This window comes from Bidens hawaiensis, unplaced genomic scaffold, assembly GCF_021521415.1.
Source record: "Bidens hawaiensis isolate Kalapana, Puna unplaced genomic scaffold, B.hawaiensis_p1.1 tig00033109_1, whole genome shotgun sequence".
Lineage (NCBI taxonomy): Eukaryota > Viridiplantae > Streptophyta > Magnoliopsida > Asterales > Asteraceae > Bidens > Bidens hawaiensis.
In genome coordinates, this window is record NW_027495650.1 from 255 (window position 1) to 20892 (window position 20638).

The 20638-nt window shown below is 34.5% G+C and overlaps 2 protein-coding genes across 2 annotated transcripts; one reads left to right on the forward strand and one right to left on the reverse strand.

Annotated features, from left to right (window-relative positions):
- The first annotated feature begins 685 nt into the window (after positions 1–685).
- Positions 686–15571, forward strand: LOC143584356 (regulatory-associated protein of TOR 1-like). Its single transcript, XM_077066432.1, is given in 23 exon segments — positions 686–1045; positions 1144–1226; positions 1862–1880; positions 1883–2019; positions 2110–2226; positions 2316–2479; positions 3658–3812; positions 3920–4064; positions 4818–4896; positions 4975–5076; positions 5436–5519; positions 5622–5732; positions 6021–6377; positions 7401–7584; positions 8170–8760; positions 9591–9911; positions 10913–11036; positions 12356–12480; positions 12576–12721; positions 13596–13697; positions 13793–13878; positions 13955–14057; positions 14937–15571. Coding segments are annotated over 23 exon segments (3828 nt in total). The 5' UTR covers positions 686–891; the 3' UTR covers positions 15276–15571.
- Positions 15572–16071: 500 nt separating this feature from the next.
- LOC143584361 (TOM1-like protein 6) lies at positions 16072–20202 on the reverse strand. Its single transcript, XM_077066435.1, has 9 exons — positions 19867–20202; positions 18985–19063; positions 18774–18872; positions 18523–18639; positions 18036–18160; positions 17808–17889; positions 17107–17192; positions 16797–17027; positions 16072–16651 (listed from the first exon to the last, which is right to left on the reverse strand). The coding sequence occupies exons 1-9, from the start codon at positions 20007–20009 to the stop codon at positions 16072–16074; spliced, it is 1542 nt and encodes a 513-aa protein (XP_076922550.1). The 5' UTR covers positions 20010–20202.
- Positions 20203–20638: the final 436 nt, after the last annotated feature.

Below are 20638 nucleotides of genomic sequence, written 5' to 3' on the forward strand. Positions count from 1 at the left end.
TCATCTCTAAAAACTTGTTTTGTCTCTTGCTTCTATTATCCAGTAGTGACAAATAAGTTGGAGGATAAAATAAAATCATGCTTTTTGGCTGGACTGTATTCTTCTTTTACAGGCCAAATAATTTACAAAAGATTTAATTAAAGACATGCATATGTGATCAAAACTTTAAGTGCCATTTTTAGCATTAAGTCAAGATACATTTGTAAAAAAAAAGAAGTAACAAGGATGTGACTTTTGTGGCATAAGTGACATTTTTAGCTCCTTCAAATTTCTACTATTTCCGAGCATTTTAAAGAGATTAGATCACATGCCAGAGAAGAAATTTCTTGGTGTTAATGTGTTATGAAATGCAAGTTTGCAATTAAGAGTCAGTTTCTTATGTTAGGGGTTTAATATGTTGGAACTAAAAGTGGATTTTGCATACTTGTCGTAAGTTTTTCTAAGGTTTCAGATTGGTTAAAGCTCATGTAATATATGTTACACGTTGGTGAAGATCTAGGTTAGAAGTAAGTTGACATGGGTTTATTAAAACCCTGAAAGCACTTTATGCAGATATTATTTCTTTCAGGCTGTTTGATTATTGCTTAATAATCCCACCATATTGCTAAGTGATTGCACTTTTGCTCACATTTTAGATTATATTTATCTAGAATATAGACAAACCAAAATATGTGTACAGTTCTAGTATCTTGAAATATCAAAAACAAAGTTGGAATTGTCTTTTGAGGTTTAAGCATTTGACAATGTTTACACAGTTTTACTTGAATGTAAAATCTTAGAATGTGATATGCTTGTAGATCAGTATCATATTGTGCATACATAGTAATCTACCAAATTATAAGCCTTGCTGGCATTTTTTTTATTGTTGTAATTTCTTGAAACAAGTTTATTATGAAATATCACTTATGTCTTATAGTTTTAGTACCTTGTTTTGAACTGCAGATGAAAACAGGGTCTGTTGCTTTTGTTCTATGTTTGAATATTAGTGTGGACCCACCTGATGTTATAAAGATTTCACCTTGTGCCAGAATGGAGTGCTGGATAGGTATTGTTATGATGTCATAAATTTCTTTAAATCGGTTTAATTTTATATCTGCGTTAAAACCACTGTATATCATCATAATCTAATCTATTTGGTTTCAGATCCATTCGCTATGACCCCTCAAAAAGCAACTGATGCAATTATCAAATCATTGTATTCTCAGTATGAAAGGTGGCAACCAAAGGTGAGATTATTGCTTAATTACAGTATTAGACCATATATAACACCTCAAATAATGAATAGTATTGATTCCATACAGAACGTGACACTTGGGTTGCTTTTACTTCATATTTAAGTTAAATTTCACCCCTTTTTTTTTAATATGCGCCTATGACCCAAATAGTTTTCTAATATTATTTTTATCTAATAACTTGTGTTTGTTAACTTAAAAAAAACTAAATGTGTGGTTGTGATTAATATTTTTATCTCGACGTTCTGAAATAAATTAATAAAAAACGGGGTTGTATTTGAAATAAAACATATTTTAGTATTGTAGACTATTGGCTGGACAACATTGGCGTCAGTATTACTGGAATCAATATTGATATTCGTGTTTATGGTTTTCGGTTGATGTAAAACACGTGTCGATATCTATTGGGGTGCATCATGACTTTAATTTTTTTGGTTGCACGAGACAACTTTTGTGTAATTGAACTAGTGTAAATAAACTTTTGATTTTGTAATACACATTTTTTTGCCAAATCGAGTTGATACCACCTGAAGAACATCGCTTGGTTTTATACTTCTTTGTTTGATACGAGTCGGTTTCAGTATCTTTCTATACAAGTGTCATTCAAACTTAATAAACCTTGAAAACAGGCCAGATACAGGCATTCGTTAGACCAACAATCGAAGAAGTGAAGAAACTTTGTACCACAAGTCGCAAACATGCCAAATCGGAACGGGTTTTATTTCATTATAACGGGCACGGTGTACCCAAACCGACCGCCAACGGGGAAATCTGGTTTTTCAACAGGGTATTATGTTATTCTTATCCTGAAGTCTTCTCTTGCTTTAAAAAATAAAACCAAAAACTAATTTTCTTAGACTTATAATCTTTTTTGTAGAGTTATACACAGTATATTCCTTGTCCAATCAGTGACCTAGATTCGTGGGTTAAGACTCCATCAATTTATGTTTTTGATTGTTCAGCAGCAGGGATGATAGTGAATGCTTTCATAGAGGTATTATAAATTTGCCACTTAATATTTTAGTATTATCATGAATCTTTTATTAGCATGTGATAAGTTATTTAATTACAATTATTATATAGCTTCAGGATTGGAATCCATCGAGTTCTTCAGGAACTTCACCACCAAGGGACTGTATATTATTGGCGGCTTGTGAAGCACACGAGACTTTACCACAAAGTCATGAGTTTCCTGCTGATGTGTTTACTTCATGTCTTACAACTCCCATCAAGATTGCACTGAGATGGTGAATGTTTATTCGAACTGACCTATTATTACTGAATTTAAAATAAATAAATATTACCGGTGGGTGGCTATGGTGTAAAATGGGTCAGAACATGCAGTTTTGATGCACGTCAAACCTAGGGGTATTATCGATCCGTTTTGAGCTCGACTAGGTTCGTTTAACTTACAATGGGCTTGAGCTCGGTTTGCTTCGAGCTCTATTTCTAAAGCTTGAGCTCGGCTCGTTTATTATATATTATATAAATAATTTATATATTTGACAATTGTTTTTTAGAAATATTTGTAATATTTTACAATTGTTTTTTATACATATTATTAATTTTATATAACATTATATATTATTTAGTTCTATTTATCAGAATTTTTATATAATAATATTTGTTAAGTAGATGTATAGTAAGTAAAATTTATATAAATAATAGGCTTGCGAGCTGTCTCGAGCTCAAAAGTGAAGCCCAGGCTCGGGCTCGTTTAACAAACAAGGCTATTTTATGCTTGTGCCTATTTAAGTTCGGCTTGATTTGATCTTTTAGCTAACTGATCTTGAATATCTCACGAGCGCCTTGGCTCATTTACACCCCAAGACTCTAAACAGGATTTGTTGGGTCTTTATTTTATCGATTAAAATGATTTAGGAAATTTCATGCTTAAAAAGTATGGTGGTTTTGACCCGTTCAGCTCATTTGATATGTTCCCTCTTAAGTTATCCCTTAGGGTAATTTTTTGCATAAAACACACTTTTTTTTAATCTTGTTTTAGACATTGTACTTTTTGGGTACATTTAGTAATTAAAAGGTGGATTTAGATCCTGTTTGGGTTATTATAGGGTATTTCAATGATGACTCAAACATGTCAAAAACTTTACAGCAAGCAAAACAATGACCTGAGTGGTACTAAAAGTCCACATGAATACATGATTAGCCGAACGGAACATGGTCATTTTTTGATGGCTCAGATGTACTAAATGAAGTACATTATAACTTAATTGGAAAAAATGAAAGCACCTTGATACTTTATGTAAAACCGTTTTATAGTCGTTATGACTTAAGAGATACAACTGAAACTGAGTTGACCCTTTTGCAAATGAAAGGATGTGAGCTGTCATTTCTAATAAAAATATAAACTGGCATAATTTTTTTTACTTGTCATAGATAAATAAATATATTTTGAAATTTACAGGTTTTGCACCCGTTCGTTACTACACGAGTCACTTGATTATTCACTTATAGACAGAATTCCGGGTCGTCAAACCGACCGTAAAACGCTTCTCGGTGAACTTAACTGGATTTTTACAGCTGTCACGGACACAATAGCCTGGAATGTTCTTCCACACGGTACTGATATTTGATAACAATACTCTTATTATGCTTCTAGCTCTTTGTTTCATGGATTGAAAGTTTAAACGAGCACTTGATTTGATATGATTTCAATATCTTTGCAGATTTATTTCAAAGATTATTCAGGCAAGATCTGTTGGTTGCCAGTTTGTTTAGGAACTTTTTACTTGCAGAGAGAATTATGCGGTCTGCAAATTGTTCACCTGTTTCTTATCCAATGTTGCCTCCAACTCACCAACATCACATGTGGTACACACACCACACATTAGTTTATTTACACTGTTTTTATATATAACTGTTTTTTTTAAATTTGCGTATAGGCTTGTAAAGGAGCGAACGATGAACGTGAACAAGCTTTTTTAGCTAAACGATTGAATATGAACACGCCTCATTCGTTCATTTATGTTTGTGAACGTTTGTTTACATTCTTTCATTTTCGATTTATGTTTTTTCATTTCTGTTTATTTAGATAAACGAATGAACATGAACGAACTTTTTTTTGTTCATTTAGCTAAACAAACAAACATGAACACATGTTTATGTCCATGAACGTTTGTCCATTTAAATTCGTTTATGTTTGTTTATTTAATCAATGAATGAACATGAACAAATGTCATGTTCGCTCATTTATGTTCATGAATGTTTGTTCATTTAAATTGTTATGTGTTTGTTCATTCACGTTCATTCGTGTTCGTTAATGTACGTTTGTTCTGATACGTTTGTAAATACATTCATTTAATTTTTAGGCCTAACACATTGTTCTTCACATTACTGGTTTTGGCTCAATTATGTTCCGTTATGTTTGTTTACGTTCATGAACCTTTTGTTTCTACTGTTAATGAACGAACATAAACGAACACGAGTATGTTCATTATTTTTACAAATGAGCACGAACAAGAAAATTCTGTTTATTGAATTGTTTATGTTTGATCGTTTGTTCGGTTAATGTTAAACGAACGAACATGATCATTGTTGCGTGTTGGCAACTGTTAACAATTGCAGGGATGCATGGGACATGGCCGCTGAAATATGCCTTTCTCAGCTTCCAGCTTTGCTAGAGGACCCGAATGCGGAATTTCAGGTCAGGGATATTCGTAATTAAGATTTATTTCTATAAGTTTGATATAGTTTTATTGATTAGTTTTTGTCTTTTTTACAGCCAAGTCCTTTTTTCACGGAACAATTGACAGCATTTGAAGTGTGGCTTGATCACGGGTCTGAACATAAGAAACCACCAGAACAGTTGCCTATTGTACTTCAGGTATGTAATGCATGTATATATGAACATATCATGTTTGTGTTCGTTTAGCTTTCGTCGAACAAACGTCCAAACACGAACAGTTAGTGTTTGCTTGTTAAGAAGTGAATGTGTTCGTACTCGTCTATGCTTGTTTGGTAATGGTATAAACAACCTGTTCATGAACGTAAACGAACGAACATAACTGAGCTAAAACCAATTAAAAGTAAACATGAAGAACAATGTGTTGGGCCTAAAACTAAATTAACAAAATTTAAATTTATATCGTTTAGGTTTAGTAAATTATAGATGAAAAAGTAATGTATTATTGTTTACCTTTGACTGTTTTTAACTGTTGACTCTTTTAACTGTCTTATGTACAGGTTTTGCTTAGTCAATGCCATAGGTTTCGTGCTCTTGTGCTTCTGGGAAGATTTCTTGATATGGGTCCATGGGCTGTTGACTTGGTAGGTTATTTTGGCTTTTAACATGTTATTAATTGTTTTTCATGTTGAATCTTATTAAAATGGTTGCTTATTTTCTCATAAAGATAATTTATTTTCTTGTAGGCTTTGTCAGTTGGAATTTTTCCATATGTGTTGAAGTTATTGCAGACAACTACGCCTGAACTTAGGCAAATTCTTGTCTTCATTTGGACAAAAATTCTAGCACTTGACAAAGTATGTCATAACGCCCACCCCTCTCTCTTCGTTTTCATAGACTGGTAGATATATTGGCTAACTTGTTAAAAAACGGGTAGCTTTTGGTACAGGTTGGGTTGATCTGTAACACTTTTTGTCCCAGAATATATTCTTGACATTGGTTTTCTTTCTAGCTAACTTTTTAAAACTTTTACTTTTATCTGTTGGAGATAAAACACAAATCAAATAAATGGATTGAAATTGCCATCTTTCTGTTTTATGCCATATAGCATGATAATGTTGACTAAGTCAATTTTGAACTTGCAGTCATGCCAGGTGGATCTGGTGAAAGACGGGGGTCACATATATTTCATCAGGTTTTTAGACAGTGTGGAAGCATACCCTGAACAACGAGCTATGGCTGCATTTGTCTTAACTGTCATTGTTGATGGACACCGAAGGGGTCAAGAAGCTTGTATCGAAGCTAACCTAATTCATGTTTGTTTAAAACATCTTCAAAGTGGTTCAGCTCCTAACGAAACACAAACCGAACCGCTTTTTTTACAGTGGTTGTGTCTTTGTTTGGGGAAATTATGGGAGGATTTCACCGAAGCCCAAATCATAGGCTTGCAGGCTAATGCTCCTGCTGTGTTTTCACTTCTACTTTCAGAGCCCCAACCCGAGGTTCGTTTATTGTTACTTTTTTGAATTTGATTTCTGCAGTCAAATAGCAATTTACGTGTCCATAGGCTTGTAACCGAACCAAATAGTGGGATCGTGTTGCAGGAAGTGTGTTTATGTTCGATTATTTAAGAAATGAAAGAACATGACAAATTTTTGTTCGTTTGCTTAAATAAATGAACATGAGCACATGTCTTTGTTATTTATGTCCGTGAAGGTTTTGTTTATCTAAATTTATTTATGTTTGTTCATTTATGTTTGGTAGTTTACGTTTAGGCTTGAAAACGAACCGAGCATTTAGTGAACAGTTCGGCAGGACATTCGATTATCATTCATGTTTGTGAACATTTTTTTATTTAAATTCGTTTATGGTTGTTTGTTTACATTCATTTATGTTTGTAAGTTTACATTTGTTTAACTTTGTTCTTTAATATTTTTTTTTATTCGTTACAACTTAGTCTAGTTTTAATAAACTTTTAGGCCCGACACATCGTTGTTCAGGTTTACTTTTAATTGGTTTTAGCCTTGTTTTGTTCGTTCATCTGTGTGCAATCATGTTCGTTCGTTTATACTGTTAATAAACGAATATTAACGGACGCGAACATATTCATTTTCTTAACGAAAAAACACAGACAAGAAACCCTGTTTTTTTATAGTTCGTGTTTGATTGTTTGTTCGGTTAAAGTTAAGCGATGGACACAGATTGATAAATATTATGTTTAAATTTTTGTGTTCAATCGTTTACAAGTCACTAATTGATGTGTACGTTTGACACAATAAATGATAAAACTAAAATTATAAATTTTATTGCCACGTCAGCAATTATTGTATAATGTTTACACATCAACCAAAGTTGAGAGGTAACAATGTAAGCTAGCGTCTTAACTGGAAAAATGTACAAGCACCAAGATGAAACACTATATTACTATAAAAAGTACATTGTTTATTTATGACAGTTTTTTTAGATAAATTGAGTTGTTGCTGTTTTACTGTCAATAATTAGGACTAAAACATATGTTTCTTCAGGTTAGAGCTTCTGCAGTATTTGCATTGGGCACTCTACTTGATGTTGGATTCAACTCATCTAGGGATGTTGGAGATGATGAACGTGATGATGATGAAAAAGTTGTGGCTGAAATTAGTATTGTTAAAAGCCTTTTGAATGTTGTTTCAGATGGAAGCCCGTTAGTTAGGGCTGAGCTGGCAGTAGGTATGCTTTGTTATTTGCTCTTCATAGTAACCAACTTTCCGAGAGTTGATTTGTAGTTTTGTATACCACCTAATGATCAAAATCATTTTTTCTTACCTTTCCATTGTGTAAGGGAAAAATGGTCAGCCATTTTTTATTACCTTTCCATGGTGTGTAGTTTTTTTTTACCTTTTCATGGTATATGGGCACAATGGTCAAAACTATTTCATTTTTACTTTTTCATGGTGCAAAATGGTTAACATCATCTTTTAAAGTTATTTATCTTTTCATGATGTAAGGTCAGAATGGTCGAAACCATTTTTTAACCTTTTCATGGTGTAAGGGCAAGATGGTCAAAACCATTTATTTAATCTGTTACAACGAGTACCTGGTTATGTGCATATTTATGTATCTGTTACACAAGTTACAAACCACCTTTTTCATGAATTAAGGTTAACCGTTATTGTAATTTGTTAGTAGCAACGCACATGCTAAGTTAACTTTAGTTACTTCCACACTTAGAATTCACACTTATAGTGTTTACTTTGCTTTAGATAGAATGTTTATTTTTATAATTATGGTAATTATTTTGAACTAAATTTACAGCTCTTGCACGGTTTGCATTCGGACACAACCGGCACCTGAAATCTATAGCTGCAGCATATTGGAAACCGCAGCCTAACTCTGTACTGAGCTCTTTACCTTCATTTACAGTTAGGAATTCAGTTAGTGGTTACAACACCCCAAACCACTATTCTCAAATCGGCCCGTTATCACGTGTCGGCAATGACACCCAAACCGCCACAAGAGACGGGCGGGTTTCTTCCAGCAGCCCGTTAACCACTTCCAGTATAATGCACGGGTCACCACTTTCTGATGACTCATCACAACACTCGGACCCCGGGGTGTTAAACGAGTGCGTTACAAACGGGGTGGCTAACCATGCAAAACCGAGACAGTTGGATAACGGATTGTACTCACAATGTGTATCCGCCATGTGTACGTTAGCGAAGGACTCGTCGCCACGGATTTCTGGTTTGGGTCGACGGGTTCTTTCGATTATTGGGATTGAACAAGTGGTGACTAAGTCTGCTAAACCTGTTACCGGTACAGGTGTACGCACAGGAGAATCTTCGGCTACTGCTAATAGTCTTGCAGGATTAGCTCGTTCATCTTCGTGGTTTGATATGAATGGAGGTAACTTTCTTACTAAATGTTTAAAACGAGTTTGATGGTGATTATATTATATCAACTCCGGATAAATATTTGTCATAAAAAAGGGTTTAAAAACAGAGCATGTTTCTGTTCGTTCGTTTAAATTTAACTGCAGAAACTATCGAACACGAATGGTTAAACAAATGGTTTTTTTTGTTTGTGTTTGCTGAAGAAAGGAACATGTTCGTTTCTGTTTATGTTCGTTTGTTGAAAATATAAACAAACAGTTCATGAACTTAAACGAATGAACATGAATTAAGCATGTTTGTGTTTGTTCGTTTAATTTTTAAATGAACAAACGATTGAACATGTACAGTTAAATGAATGGGGTCTTCTTGTTCGTGGTCGTTCGTTAAGAAAATGAATGTATTCTTGTTTGTTCGTTAACAGTATAAATGAATGCTTCACGGACGTAAACAAACGAACGTAATTGAACTTATATGAATAAACATAACTGAGCTAAATTAGTTAAAAGTAATACTGAGAACAATGTACTGAGCCTAAAATGTTATTAAAACTGGACAGTTGTAATGGGCCAAAATTTTTTTAATGAATATATTAAAGAATGTAAACTAACGATCATAAATGAATGCACATAAACTAATTTAAATTAAGTTCATAAATGAGCATTCACGAATGTAAATGAACGGACAAGTATATGTTCATGTTCGTTCATTTATAAATAAATGAACTTCCCGTCTGTTCATGAACGGTTCATTTACGTGCGGTTCGTTTACAGGCTTAAAATTCTTTTTGTTTTCAATCCACTTCCAATTTTTTAACATAACTATTGTTTTTTTGTGCTTGACCAGGCCATCTTCCGTTGACTTTTAGAACACCTCCTGTAAGCCCACCAAGGCCAAGCTACTTAACCGGGATGCGAAGGGTCTGTTCTCTTGAATTCAGACCACACTTAATGGACTCAGGGCTAGCCGACCCACTTTTGGGTTCGCCAGTGGGTCCAACACCATCAGACCGAAGCTTTCTCCCCCAGTCAACAATTTACAACTGGAGCTGTAGTCATTTTTCAAAACCACTTCTTACAGCTAACGATGCTGCTGATGAAATTGCAGTTAAACGTGAAGAACGGGAAAAACTCGCTTTAAAACACATCACAAAATGCCAACGTTCTTGTGAGTTCCTTACTTTCTTTAAGATATAGTTAGGCTTATAAACGAACTGAACAAACACAAATGTAGAATGCTCGTGCAAATATACAATCAAACACGAACATTAAATGAATGGAGATTTCTTGTTCGTGCTCGCTCGTATAAATGAACAGTTCACACTAGGTTTTAAAAACGCGCAGCAAGAGCGCATAATGCACAATTTGCTGATGAATCGCATTAGGTGGAGCGATGCTCTGCGATCTCATGATGCGCTCTAAATCGCATAATGCACGTCGCACACTGATGCGTGCATTTCTGAGTCAAAGTGAGTTTCTGCATAGGTTACTTGTATCTTATGCATGGAGTACTTGTACACAGTTAAAATACATATTTTGGTTATTCATAAAACTTCTTTAGTGGGTACTATAGCTTTTTTTAAATAAATTATTTTAATTTCTTATTTTATAGTGTTTAAAAGTTAACAAATTAAAAAAATATTATCTATAAATAGTTACTTATATTTTTAATAACACCTCGTGTACGTGATGCGTGCGCATCACGCATCGGCCTTTTGGATCAAAACGCATCAGAGTGGATCACACATTTTAAAACCAAAGGTTCGTGAACCAACATATTTGAGCAGAAATGAACAAACATAAGTGATTTAAAACCAACTAAAAGTAAGCATGAACAGCAATGTGATGTGCATAAAAAGTTATTAAAATTAGACCAGATTGCAATGGTCCTAAACAATTTAAATGAATATGTTAATGAACGAACTTAAATAAACGTAAAGTAATAAAATAAATGAATGCAAACAAACTAACATAAATGTTTGAGTCATGTGTTCATGTTCGTTCGTTTAAATAACTAAACAAAAGCTTCTGTTTATGCTCGTTCGTCTATTAAATAAATGAACGGTTTACTGAATGTTTGGTTCGTTTACAAGCCAACCTATAGTGATATGACTTTTAGGTTTGACCAAGTTGACTTTACATTAATTGGTGTGCCACTTGTGTTTTCAGCTGGTAGTAATCTTCATAATCCAATTGCTCGATGGGATACAAAATTTGAAACGGGTGCTAAAACAGCTCTGTTGCAACCGTTTTCTCCAATAGTGGTTGCTGCTGAAGAAGGTGAATGTATCAGGTATGCTAGCTTTATCTACTTTTTGTTTTTGATAATTGGATTGCTTTTTTATGTTGGAATTCTTTTTATCTAAGATGAATTAGTTGGTATATGTATTTAATGTTTCTAGATTGCGGTTTACTGCTTTAAGCCTTTAACTGTGTGCAGTGGTGTTGTATTAATTCCAAATGCTTATTAGGAAAGCATAGATATTATCTAATAAAGTTAATATTAGTTGGACAAAATGGTGTTTGAATGCATTTTAACTAATTTCAGTGGTCATTGAAGTTGTAAAGAGCTGTAACAAACTTTTTAAAACTTAAAAGATTTTGCCTATTTCATTTATAATTGTTTCTTTTGAGTTGATTCATTGGTTTATTTGTCATTTTATAACTCTAGATGTGAGAAATTTAAACATGGATGCATATTGTTATTTCAAAATGATTTTTGAATCTTAACAGAAATTCCAAAATGGTATTGTGATGCATATAAAACTTAATTTGATTTTTAATATGGTAACATTTTTTATTTTGATTTGTAACCGATAATTGTAATGGTTAACATTTAAACACACGAACTAATAGAAACCAAATTCTAAAACCTATCTAATTTCTAATGTAACTTAGTTCTTATTCTATGCTTATCTAAACCTATTTATTTCATCCGACTATAAAACCTATTAATTATTTAGAAAATGTGACAATCCAAAAACTCCAATAATACGCAATTTAAGTTCCATCACTTCTTAGATGTGGTAATTTTTTTTTGTAGTAATTTGAGGATCGACCCAGGACAATTACTTAGATTCTCTTTGAAGTGTTTTACTCCCGTTTCATCTTGCCACTCGGGCATCTGTTGGGTGGTTAATTATAATTAAATTTATAACACTTTATGGCTTTATTCATGATTTTCATTACGTCTTTAGTAATCTGATTATAATATCTGATTGTAGTTTCCAAATCTGCAATAATCTATCTGTTGTGTTTTTATTATTATTATTATTATTATTATTATTATTATTATTTTATCTTGTTCATTTATGGATTACTGAATGCATTGCTACAAAATATACCTATGATTACCGCAAGTATTAATTTATTTAAGTTGGATCTTTTCTTATTATAGAATTCAAGTCCGTATAACGTGACTTAGTGTACTCATCTTTTTTTCTAGAAATTATTCCAAACATTGTTACATAGGAGTTAAATATCTAACATTTTAAATATATCGTTTACAATTTTACATGCATTGCATTGGCTTCCAACATATATGTTTTAATTTGTTAACCTCGTTTTTTTCTTAAAATAATCTTCACGAACTTTTTGATCTTGTTTTTTTAGGGTATGGAATTATGAGGAAGCAACATTGCTAAACAGTTTTAATAATCATGATTATCCTAATAAAGGGATATCAAAACTATGCTTGGTGAACGAGCTTGATGAAAGCTTGCTGCTTGTAGCCTCAAGTAAGTTTTCAATCTCTAGATATATGCCAACTCATATTAGCTTAAATATTCTTTAATGTTTTAGTTGAATTTTTTTTTTCTTTATTAAATTGCAGGTGATGGAAACGTGAGAGTATGGAAAGATTACATAACTAGGGGCAAACAAAAACTTGTAACTGCCTTTTCTTCTATTCACGGTCATAGACCTGGTGCTAGAAGCGTTAGTGCTGTAGTTGATTGGCAGCAGCAATCTGGATATATGGTAAAATATTTTATCAATAAAAAATAGCACTTTAATATTCCTTCTAATCATGAATAAGGTTTTTAGTGTACCATGAAAGTTGCTCATACATTTTGCTAACTATAAAAATTGCTCATGTTTCTTTATTGTCCCATAAATGAATAAATGTAAATTTTTAACATTAAGTGATTTATATGAGACATAAATGAATATTGGTTACTGTTTAGTGATTATATTATTTTTTTTCAAATGTAACTTGAAGTGTGAGGTGATAGTGAAGATAAAAATGCTACTAAATATTAACCAAGTTTCATAGCTGTTTCATTTAAGTCAACTGTCAACCTCAAAAACAGGTCACTAAATTGTAACTAGGGGTTTAAACGAGCAGAATCGAGTTTGGCTCGTTTAACTTAAAAGAGCTCGGCTTGTTTAGAGCTCTATTTCTAAGCTCCAATATGGCTCGGGCTCATCTTGTTTCTTTATTATTATATTTGACCTGTTTTATGTATATATTAATATATTTATTTATATAGATGTTTATATTTTATATAACATAATATATATTGTACAATTGTTTTTTTCATAATCTTATATATAACAATAATAGGCTTGTGAGCTGGTTTGAGTTTGATATTTTAAACTTAGGCTCAAAACGTTTACTAAATGAGTCTCAATCCGAGCTCCAGCTTGTTTAACTTTGGCTTGAATTTAGTTTTTAGCCAGCCAGTCTCTAGTAGCTCACGAGCGGCTCGGTTTGTCTACACTAATTTTAAATTTTTTTAGCATTTAAAGAATTCACACAACAAACTATAATGAAACTTAAGTTGGTTATTTTGATTTATTTCATGAGATTTTTTAAAGTATCTTTTAAAACTTACTTATTATGTGGTTTTAGTATGCTTCGGGTGAAATTTCATCAACAATGGTATGGGATCTTGATAAAGAACAACTCCTAAGTTCTGTTTCTCTAGCATCTGACTGCAGCATTTCAGCATTGGTATATTATTTTCTCTCTATAACATCTTATATATTCCTTTACAAACATTATTCTTGTCAAGGGTATTTTGGTAATTTCTTGTTTGCTGATTTCAGGCGGCTTCTCAAGTTCACGGTGGTCAATTTGCAGCAGGTTTTGTTGACGGTTCGGTCAGATTATATGATATCAGAACACCTGATGGGTAATGAACAATGATATTATTATTATTATTTTTATTACCAAACAACTATTTTCTAATATTTGTTTTGTAAATTTAGGCTTGTTTGTGTATCTCGACCGCACACTCTGGGAGTAGATAGAAGCAGGGGTATTGAACGAGTCGTGGGAATCGGTTTTCAACCTGGACTTGATCCAGCAAAGGTAAATAATGCAACTTTTTATATTTTACTTAATTTTTTTTATTTTAAAATAAGTTACTAGTATTTTTTATGGCAAATGACTTTGGTGATCATATTCTTTCTTCTTTAAGATAATGATTTGGGTTTTTGATTTCGAGTTTTGTTGATTCTAATTCTGAAAAAAGTTTTGTGGTTTACACTTTTTCGGTTTGAAGAGGTTTTAAACTGTGTTTATGATTTTGTTCAAGTTTTTATTCTTCTAGTTTATATTTTGTTAAAAAAATTGTTTTTGATATTCTTGAGCATTAAGATAGTGATTTTTCGGGTTTGATTTTGGTTACGTATGAGAAAATTAATCGTTTTGAGTCACTATTTTTGGCCCTGTCAACCTGTTTTGTGAGAAAGTTAACCATTTTGAGCTAAGCCCATTTAACTCGTTACCCAACCAGGCCGTTTTGTGAGAAAATTAACCGTTTTTAGCCAGACCCATTTGACTTATTACCCAGCCAGCCCGTTTTGTAGGAAAATTAACATATTGAGCCAAACCATTTGACTGGTTACTTAGCCAATTCTTTTGTGGGAAAACTAAGTCAAACCATTTGATACGTTTTCAATTTATTTTTTAGTTATAAGATTTTTTACACAATTTTATATCTAATAAATTTTATTTGAGAAAATTAAAATTAACTAATAGGCTCGTTTAAGCTCGTGAGCCAGCTTGAGCTGGATAAGTGAAATTCAGGAACGTTTATTAAAGAGCTTGTTTTAAGGCTCTAGCTCGGGTTTGTTTAAGGTTGGCTCGATTCAAGCTTTTAACAAGCTGGTTGGCTCGTTTACACCACTACCCGTGACCAAGTTAGCCCTTGTGGAAAATTAACCGTCTGTTGAATCTTTTATCCAGATTGTAAGTGCATCTCAAGCAGGAGACATTCAGTTTCTAGACATCAGAAATCAAACCGAGGCCTACTTGACCATTGACGCGCACCGTGGCTCGTTAACCGCACTAGCCATTCACCGACACGCACCACTGATAGCTAGTGGCTCAGCCAAACAACTCATCAAAGTCTTCAATCTTGAAGGTGAACAATTGGGCACCATTCGCTACTCACCAACTTTTATGGCCCAAAAAATCGGGCCCGTTAGTTGTCTTGCGTTTCACCCGTACCAGATATTATTAGCAGCTGGGTCCGCTGATGCCTGTGTTTCCATCTATGCTGATGAAATCTCACCACCAAGATAAGCCTGTTCACATTTGGGCTGATATCTGGCCCCCAGTGGGAGGCTATGAAAGATAAATACATTCGTTTAAGCCTCGGGAAAACTGAAGTATGATTGATTGGAGGAGAGGCTTTCAGCAAATAATTTGATGATACATAGGTATAAAAGATTGTAAATATTTCATTTTCTTTTCGGTTTAGTGTGTGTTTTTATGTTTTTAAGTCCGGTTTTCTCAAATTTGTAAAAATGTCTTCTTTCTCTCTTTAAAAAAAACATTTGCAATTATATATAATTGAAATTCCTTGTGAAGCTGTGATTAAGATTGTGTCTTTGAGTTTGTTTTTATTGTGTCATCATGTTTTGGTGCATCTTTAATGTCTGTTCACACTGGCCTGCTTGAGACTATTACAAATTTACAACCCAATAAGTTAATCGGCTGGAATGCTTGGCCTTGATGGTGCGGGCGTGGCACATGTTTAAACATGCACGGGTTCTACGTATAATGATTGTGACCCAAATCCATTGGATCCATTATATTGTAAAACCCGCGGGCTCAAAGTTATCGTATACTTAACTGCATAGTAAAACTCGTTTGCAATTTGGCCTGAATTTGATACAGACAGATATGCGAACAAATACGAGCCCAGTTCTACATGTAACTCGTTTCTCGGTGACCAAAACATAAGATTTTACAACCTTCAAACAGTCTTTTACATCTTGTTTTATTACATTTGAATAAGTTCTGATTATTGAATACCGTACCGATGCCAAACCAACCGAATCTTATTCTTTCGAACATACCAAACGAGTTGTGCCTTTCACTTTCTGCCACCTAACATGCACTGCCCGGAGGTCCCCGGTGTGTCGCCTGTCCTCATATTACCAAGAACATTAAGATCTTCAAACAGTCTATTTGACGGTACATACTGGTTTAAACCGACGCCATTTGAAGAACTGTTGTTATAATAGCCCGCACCATTTGGAGAACCGTTATAATATGACGAGGCTTGATAGTTAGATGCATACGGGTTACAATAATAGCCGGGAGTTGGGGCCCACGGTGGTGGAATGTAGTTGGATTGTTGTTCAACCGCTTGAAGGTTTTGAACTGGTGGTTGTGGTTCATATTCAAGCTGAGGTCGGGTCTGAGCCCATGGGACCGTGTAACTGTTCATCATCTGAACCGGTGGTTGGGTTTCCAGTACGGTTGGACCGGTTGGTATTTGGTTATATGGGTTTGATGTAGAAGGCAGAGATGGTGACAACGGAACGCTAAAGAGATCAATCATGTCTTCTTCTAAGGCGTTCTTTTGGGCCGGTGGTGGTGGGTCCGTTGGAACTAGAGCCATTAACAATGATGGATCCGATACGGGCTTTTTGTCACTTTCAGGAGCCGAAACCTCCTTGCCTGTTTGTATTCCGTTACGCCTGCAAATATGAAAAAAGTGGTCTTAGTACTGGATGGATTGCTTTTAGTTCTGTTTCAACCCGAACCCGTTTTGAGTTTAATCAACCGTGGAATCGGGCAAGACAATCTTGTCATTGTTTTGCTTTTAGAACTAACCTATTAGTAGGCTCTTCCTGTATTTCACTACTTATTATTGCCAATGCAACAATACTTGATTCCGGGTTGACTTCTTTATTCTCTATATGCTTGACCTGAGGCTGATGAGTCAACAAACTTTGAGAACCTGAGGTGATAGCATCGTGTTTCTCGATGATATATTGCAGGGTATCATTAAACTGAATCCCTAAACGTAGAATGTCCTCGTCACTGCCATAAAACGCGAAAACGTAAGGTTTGCATTGCAAAACACTAGTTATGTTTCTTATAAGATTAAGGAGAAACATACGTTGTAGAAGATAATGTCTGTCCTAATTTTTTTTGGTTTGATCGACATTGTTCATATAGATCAACGATAACCTCGTCTTTCATAGCCTGAACGAATAAAAAACAAACTTCATAACATGTAAATTATGGTACGTTACTTATAAATAGCCCGATTGGGTCAAAGCATGTTTGAATCCTCAAAAAAACTTCTATATGGCTTTATTAAAAATGTTTGCAAATGGGCTAACCCGTAAAAGACCAAGCCAGCGTGACTCGGGTTATAAGCGAGCTGAGCCAGAGCCAAGTAAGGCTCACTTCTTATGTCGTTTAAATTTCAACCAAGTTTTTACGTATATAAATTATAACCCAGTATTATAGCATATCAGTATACCTAAATTCTACAAATTATGTCTATGTTAAAAGTATTGTAATCCGAATGTGCGTGCGCGTGTAAAAAATACAAAATTTTAAGTTTTTAATGCTTTTAAAAGTAAGCGAGATGGATCAACGAGTCACGAGTTGGCTTGGGATTTTTACAAGCTGGGCTTGAGCTCAATGTTTGAGCTCATTACGATAACAAGCTGAACTCGAGCCTAATTTGGGCTCAACTCGGCTCGTTTACAGCCCTATGTGTATTAAAGAATCATTCGTTTTGATATGCTACCGAACCCATAATACCCACCCATTTCGACACCTCTATAAGTTCGTCACGATTGACTTTACCTTACGGTCTCTCAGGTCAACTGCTTGCAACATTTCAGATAAGAGATCCAAAGTGGCCCTCATAGAGTCCAATGTTGCCAAACTAATGAGACAAAAGTTAGAATCATAAAATAAAGGTAAACGACAACGGGCCGTTTTAAACGGGCTCATTAAGTGTTTCAGGTCAACCCAACTTGACATGTTCTCAAAACATATGTTTTCACCAGTTACTCAAAACAGTAAGCATACCTCACGTTGTCAATGGGCCCGTGCCTTGTTGAGGAACTCGGTCCTGCTTGATGGTGTCCGTTGGTGGCTGGAGGTGTGATGACAGGAGCCGTATTTGACCGGCGGGGAAAGTCAACTCCAAAACGCTGTTCCATGAACATAAAACAACATATATCGATCAAATGTTTTCAAGGTTTCAAATGTGGTTATAATACTCCTTTCTCCTTTATATCATTTAAATTTTGGCATAAAACACACTATCAGTTTAAGGTACAACTTATAAAAAAAATATCTTTTTGAAAGTTATGAAGTTAATTGGGCCAACTCAGGTGGACCCGAACATGGCGTGCTTAGCTAAACATGTTGTACATGTCCACTGGCTTGATCCGAAACTGACCCTATGTTTAGAGTAAACTCAAACCCGCAAATTTTATGTTAAGATTCATGTTGTATTAGAAATTCACACCCTACACATCTCAAGTCTCAAGTTTCAAAATCATATACTTACTCGTAGTTCTTCATAAGCATGATAATATTGAGCATTCATTTTTCCTACTCGACCGCTGAACGCTTCTTGCCAAGTATCAATAAGTACCAAGATTCTCTCCCTTACACGCGTATGACTCTGCAACGTGTCGTGTTCAGATTCAATAGTCAATGTGCAGAACGTGTCATGTAAAAAAGGTCCATTTAATATAACATGAAACGTTTTGTCTGCTCTAATATATGCTTATAATAAGAAAAAGAGAGTAAACAAACCCTTTTCTTGATAATCTTGATCATCTCTTGAAGTACTTTCCTCTCGGCAATTTGGACATGAACGTCTTCGCTACAGTTCTTCACGATTGTTTCCAAAAGCTACACCACCACAAAGACAGAAAAAGTATATAAATGATGGATGTTCATCGATACATGCCATTAATGACAGTCAGTGATACTCGTTTGTTTAGTAGTGTATAAAGTGAGATACCGTTAAAGCAAGTAGCTGAACATTTGGATTCCTGTGTTGTATTCTATTCCTCACAGCTCTAATATAGTCTTTTGCAAGCCTGACATCATAAACAATAAGAAAAGCAGACATTCAAACCTTCCCCATAATGCTACTATATCAGTATAAACAGTTGTGTACATTCGTCGCTAACCTGTCTTGCGACAACTTTTTACAATGGTGTTTGGGGTCACATAATTTGCTAGCGATCTGTCACGGATCAAATATTTGAAAATCGAGATGCTTGATTTGTGTTGAAATGCTTGGGTTTGTTGGCTCGTCCCGGACTTCATTGGGCACGGCCTCAGTGGGAAGGAAGGCGTATATGCCTAGTCGTGCTTGCACGACGAACGCATCGCTGGTTGCGAGCTGTTGCCGCTCGCCTGATGAGTCCAAGGCAGGACGAAACCAGCATACCCTGATCATGAGCGGACCGATTGGCTGGCCTTCGGGCGCCACTCAAAGTTTGAGAGGTAACTCCGTGACAGATCGCTAGCAAATTATGTGACCAAATAATTTTGCGACCAGTTTTTGCAACGTGATGATAAGAATTAACGTCGAATTAGAGAGAAATGAATGTCGAATTTGAGGAAAATTATATTGAACGATAATTTGCGATCAAAATGTTTTTTTTAAACAATTTTCAACCAATTTCCTGCAACCTATAAAATGTAAAAAAGTCAATTTGCGACAGACTTGCAACCAAAATGTTTTCGTCGCTAACTTGCGACTTGTTATTGTTTTTACACACATATACCATATGAAAATAGAACACAATGTTTAGAAACAACAAATTTAGACAAAGCGGTATGAAACATTCAAGAAGTGTTTAGGTTATAACAAATACATGATAATATATATTACCAAGGCTTAGAATTAATGGTGTCGCAAATGCCAATACTGATTCTCCAATCCGGACAACTTAAGAACTCGCTCGTCGCTTTATCAACTCGAGTGTAGGCATTAACGTGACCTGTCGGTGGTGAAAATGGGAGCATAGGTATCATATTGCTTTGAGTTTCTGTTTTAGCAATTCCAGTGATCAAATAGGTGAATGAAACAAAGGAGAAAGAGAAATAATAGCCGATTTTTATGGAATTTTGACCGGAGAATGAACATTGGTCGCTAAATATAATATAACTAGTCTTTTTATATGACACGTGGACGTGCTAAGTCAATCAAGTGTTAAATTTTTTTTTTCTTTTTACACAAATATGATTAAATATATACGGTTGTTTTACTTCGCGCGTTGCACCGAACAGTTAGAATCTTTTTATTGATCCATCGCGCACCGCTGACTTTGAGGGGGTGGGGAGGGCGAACGCTCCCGCTCTGATCACCTGGGTAAAATTCTATAAAACTTTTTTTTAATGTCCATTTAGAAAATATATATGTATAAACTCAATTATTTAATTTATTTAAGCTATTTGTTTTTTTTCTTAACCAAAATCAAGACCCAATAAGCCTTTTAAAAATGTAATTATTTGAACTCAATAACAAACCATTTAAACTAAGGCCCAAACTGTTTCTCGACTTTGGCCTAAAAGTTTTTAAAGATTTTCGGGACAACCATATCGTTGTGTTGCAGCGGTGCACTAATATGGATTTGGTTTATATGGGTTAAATACGTTAAGAT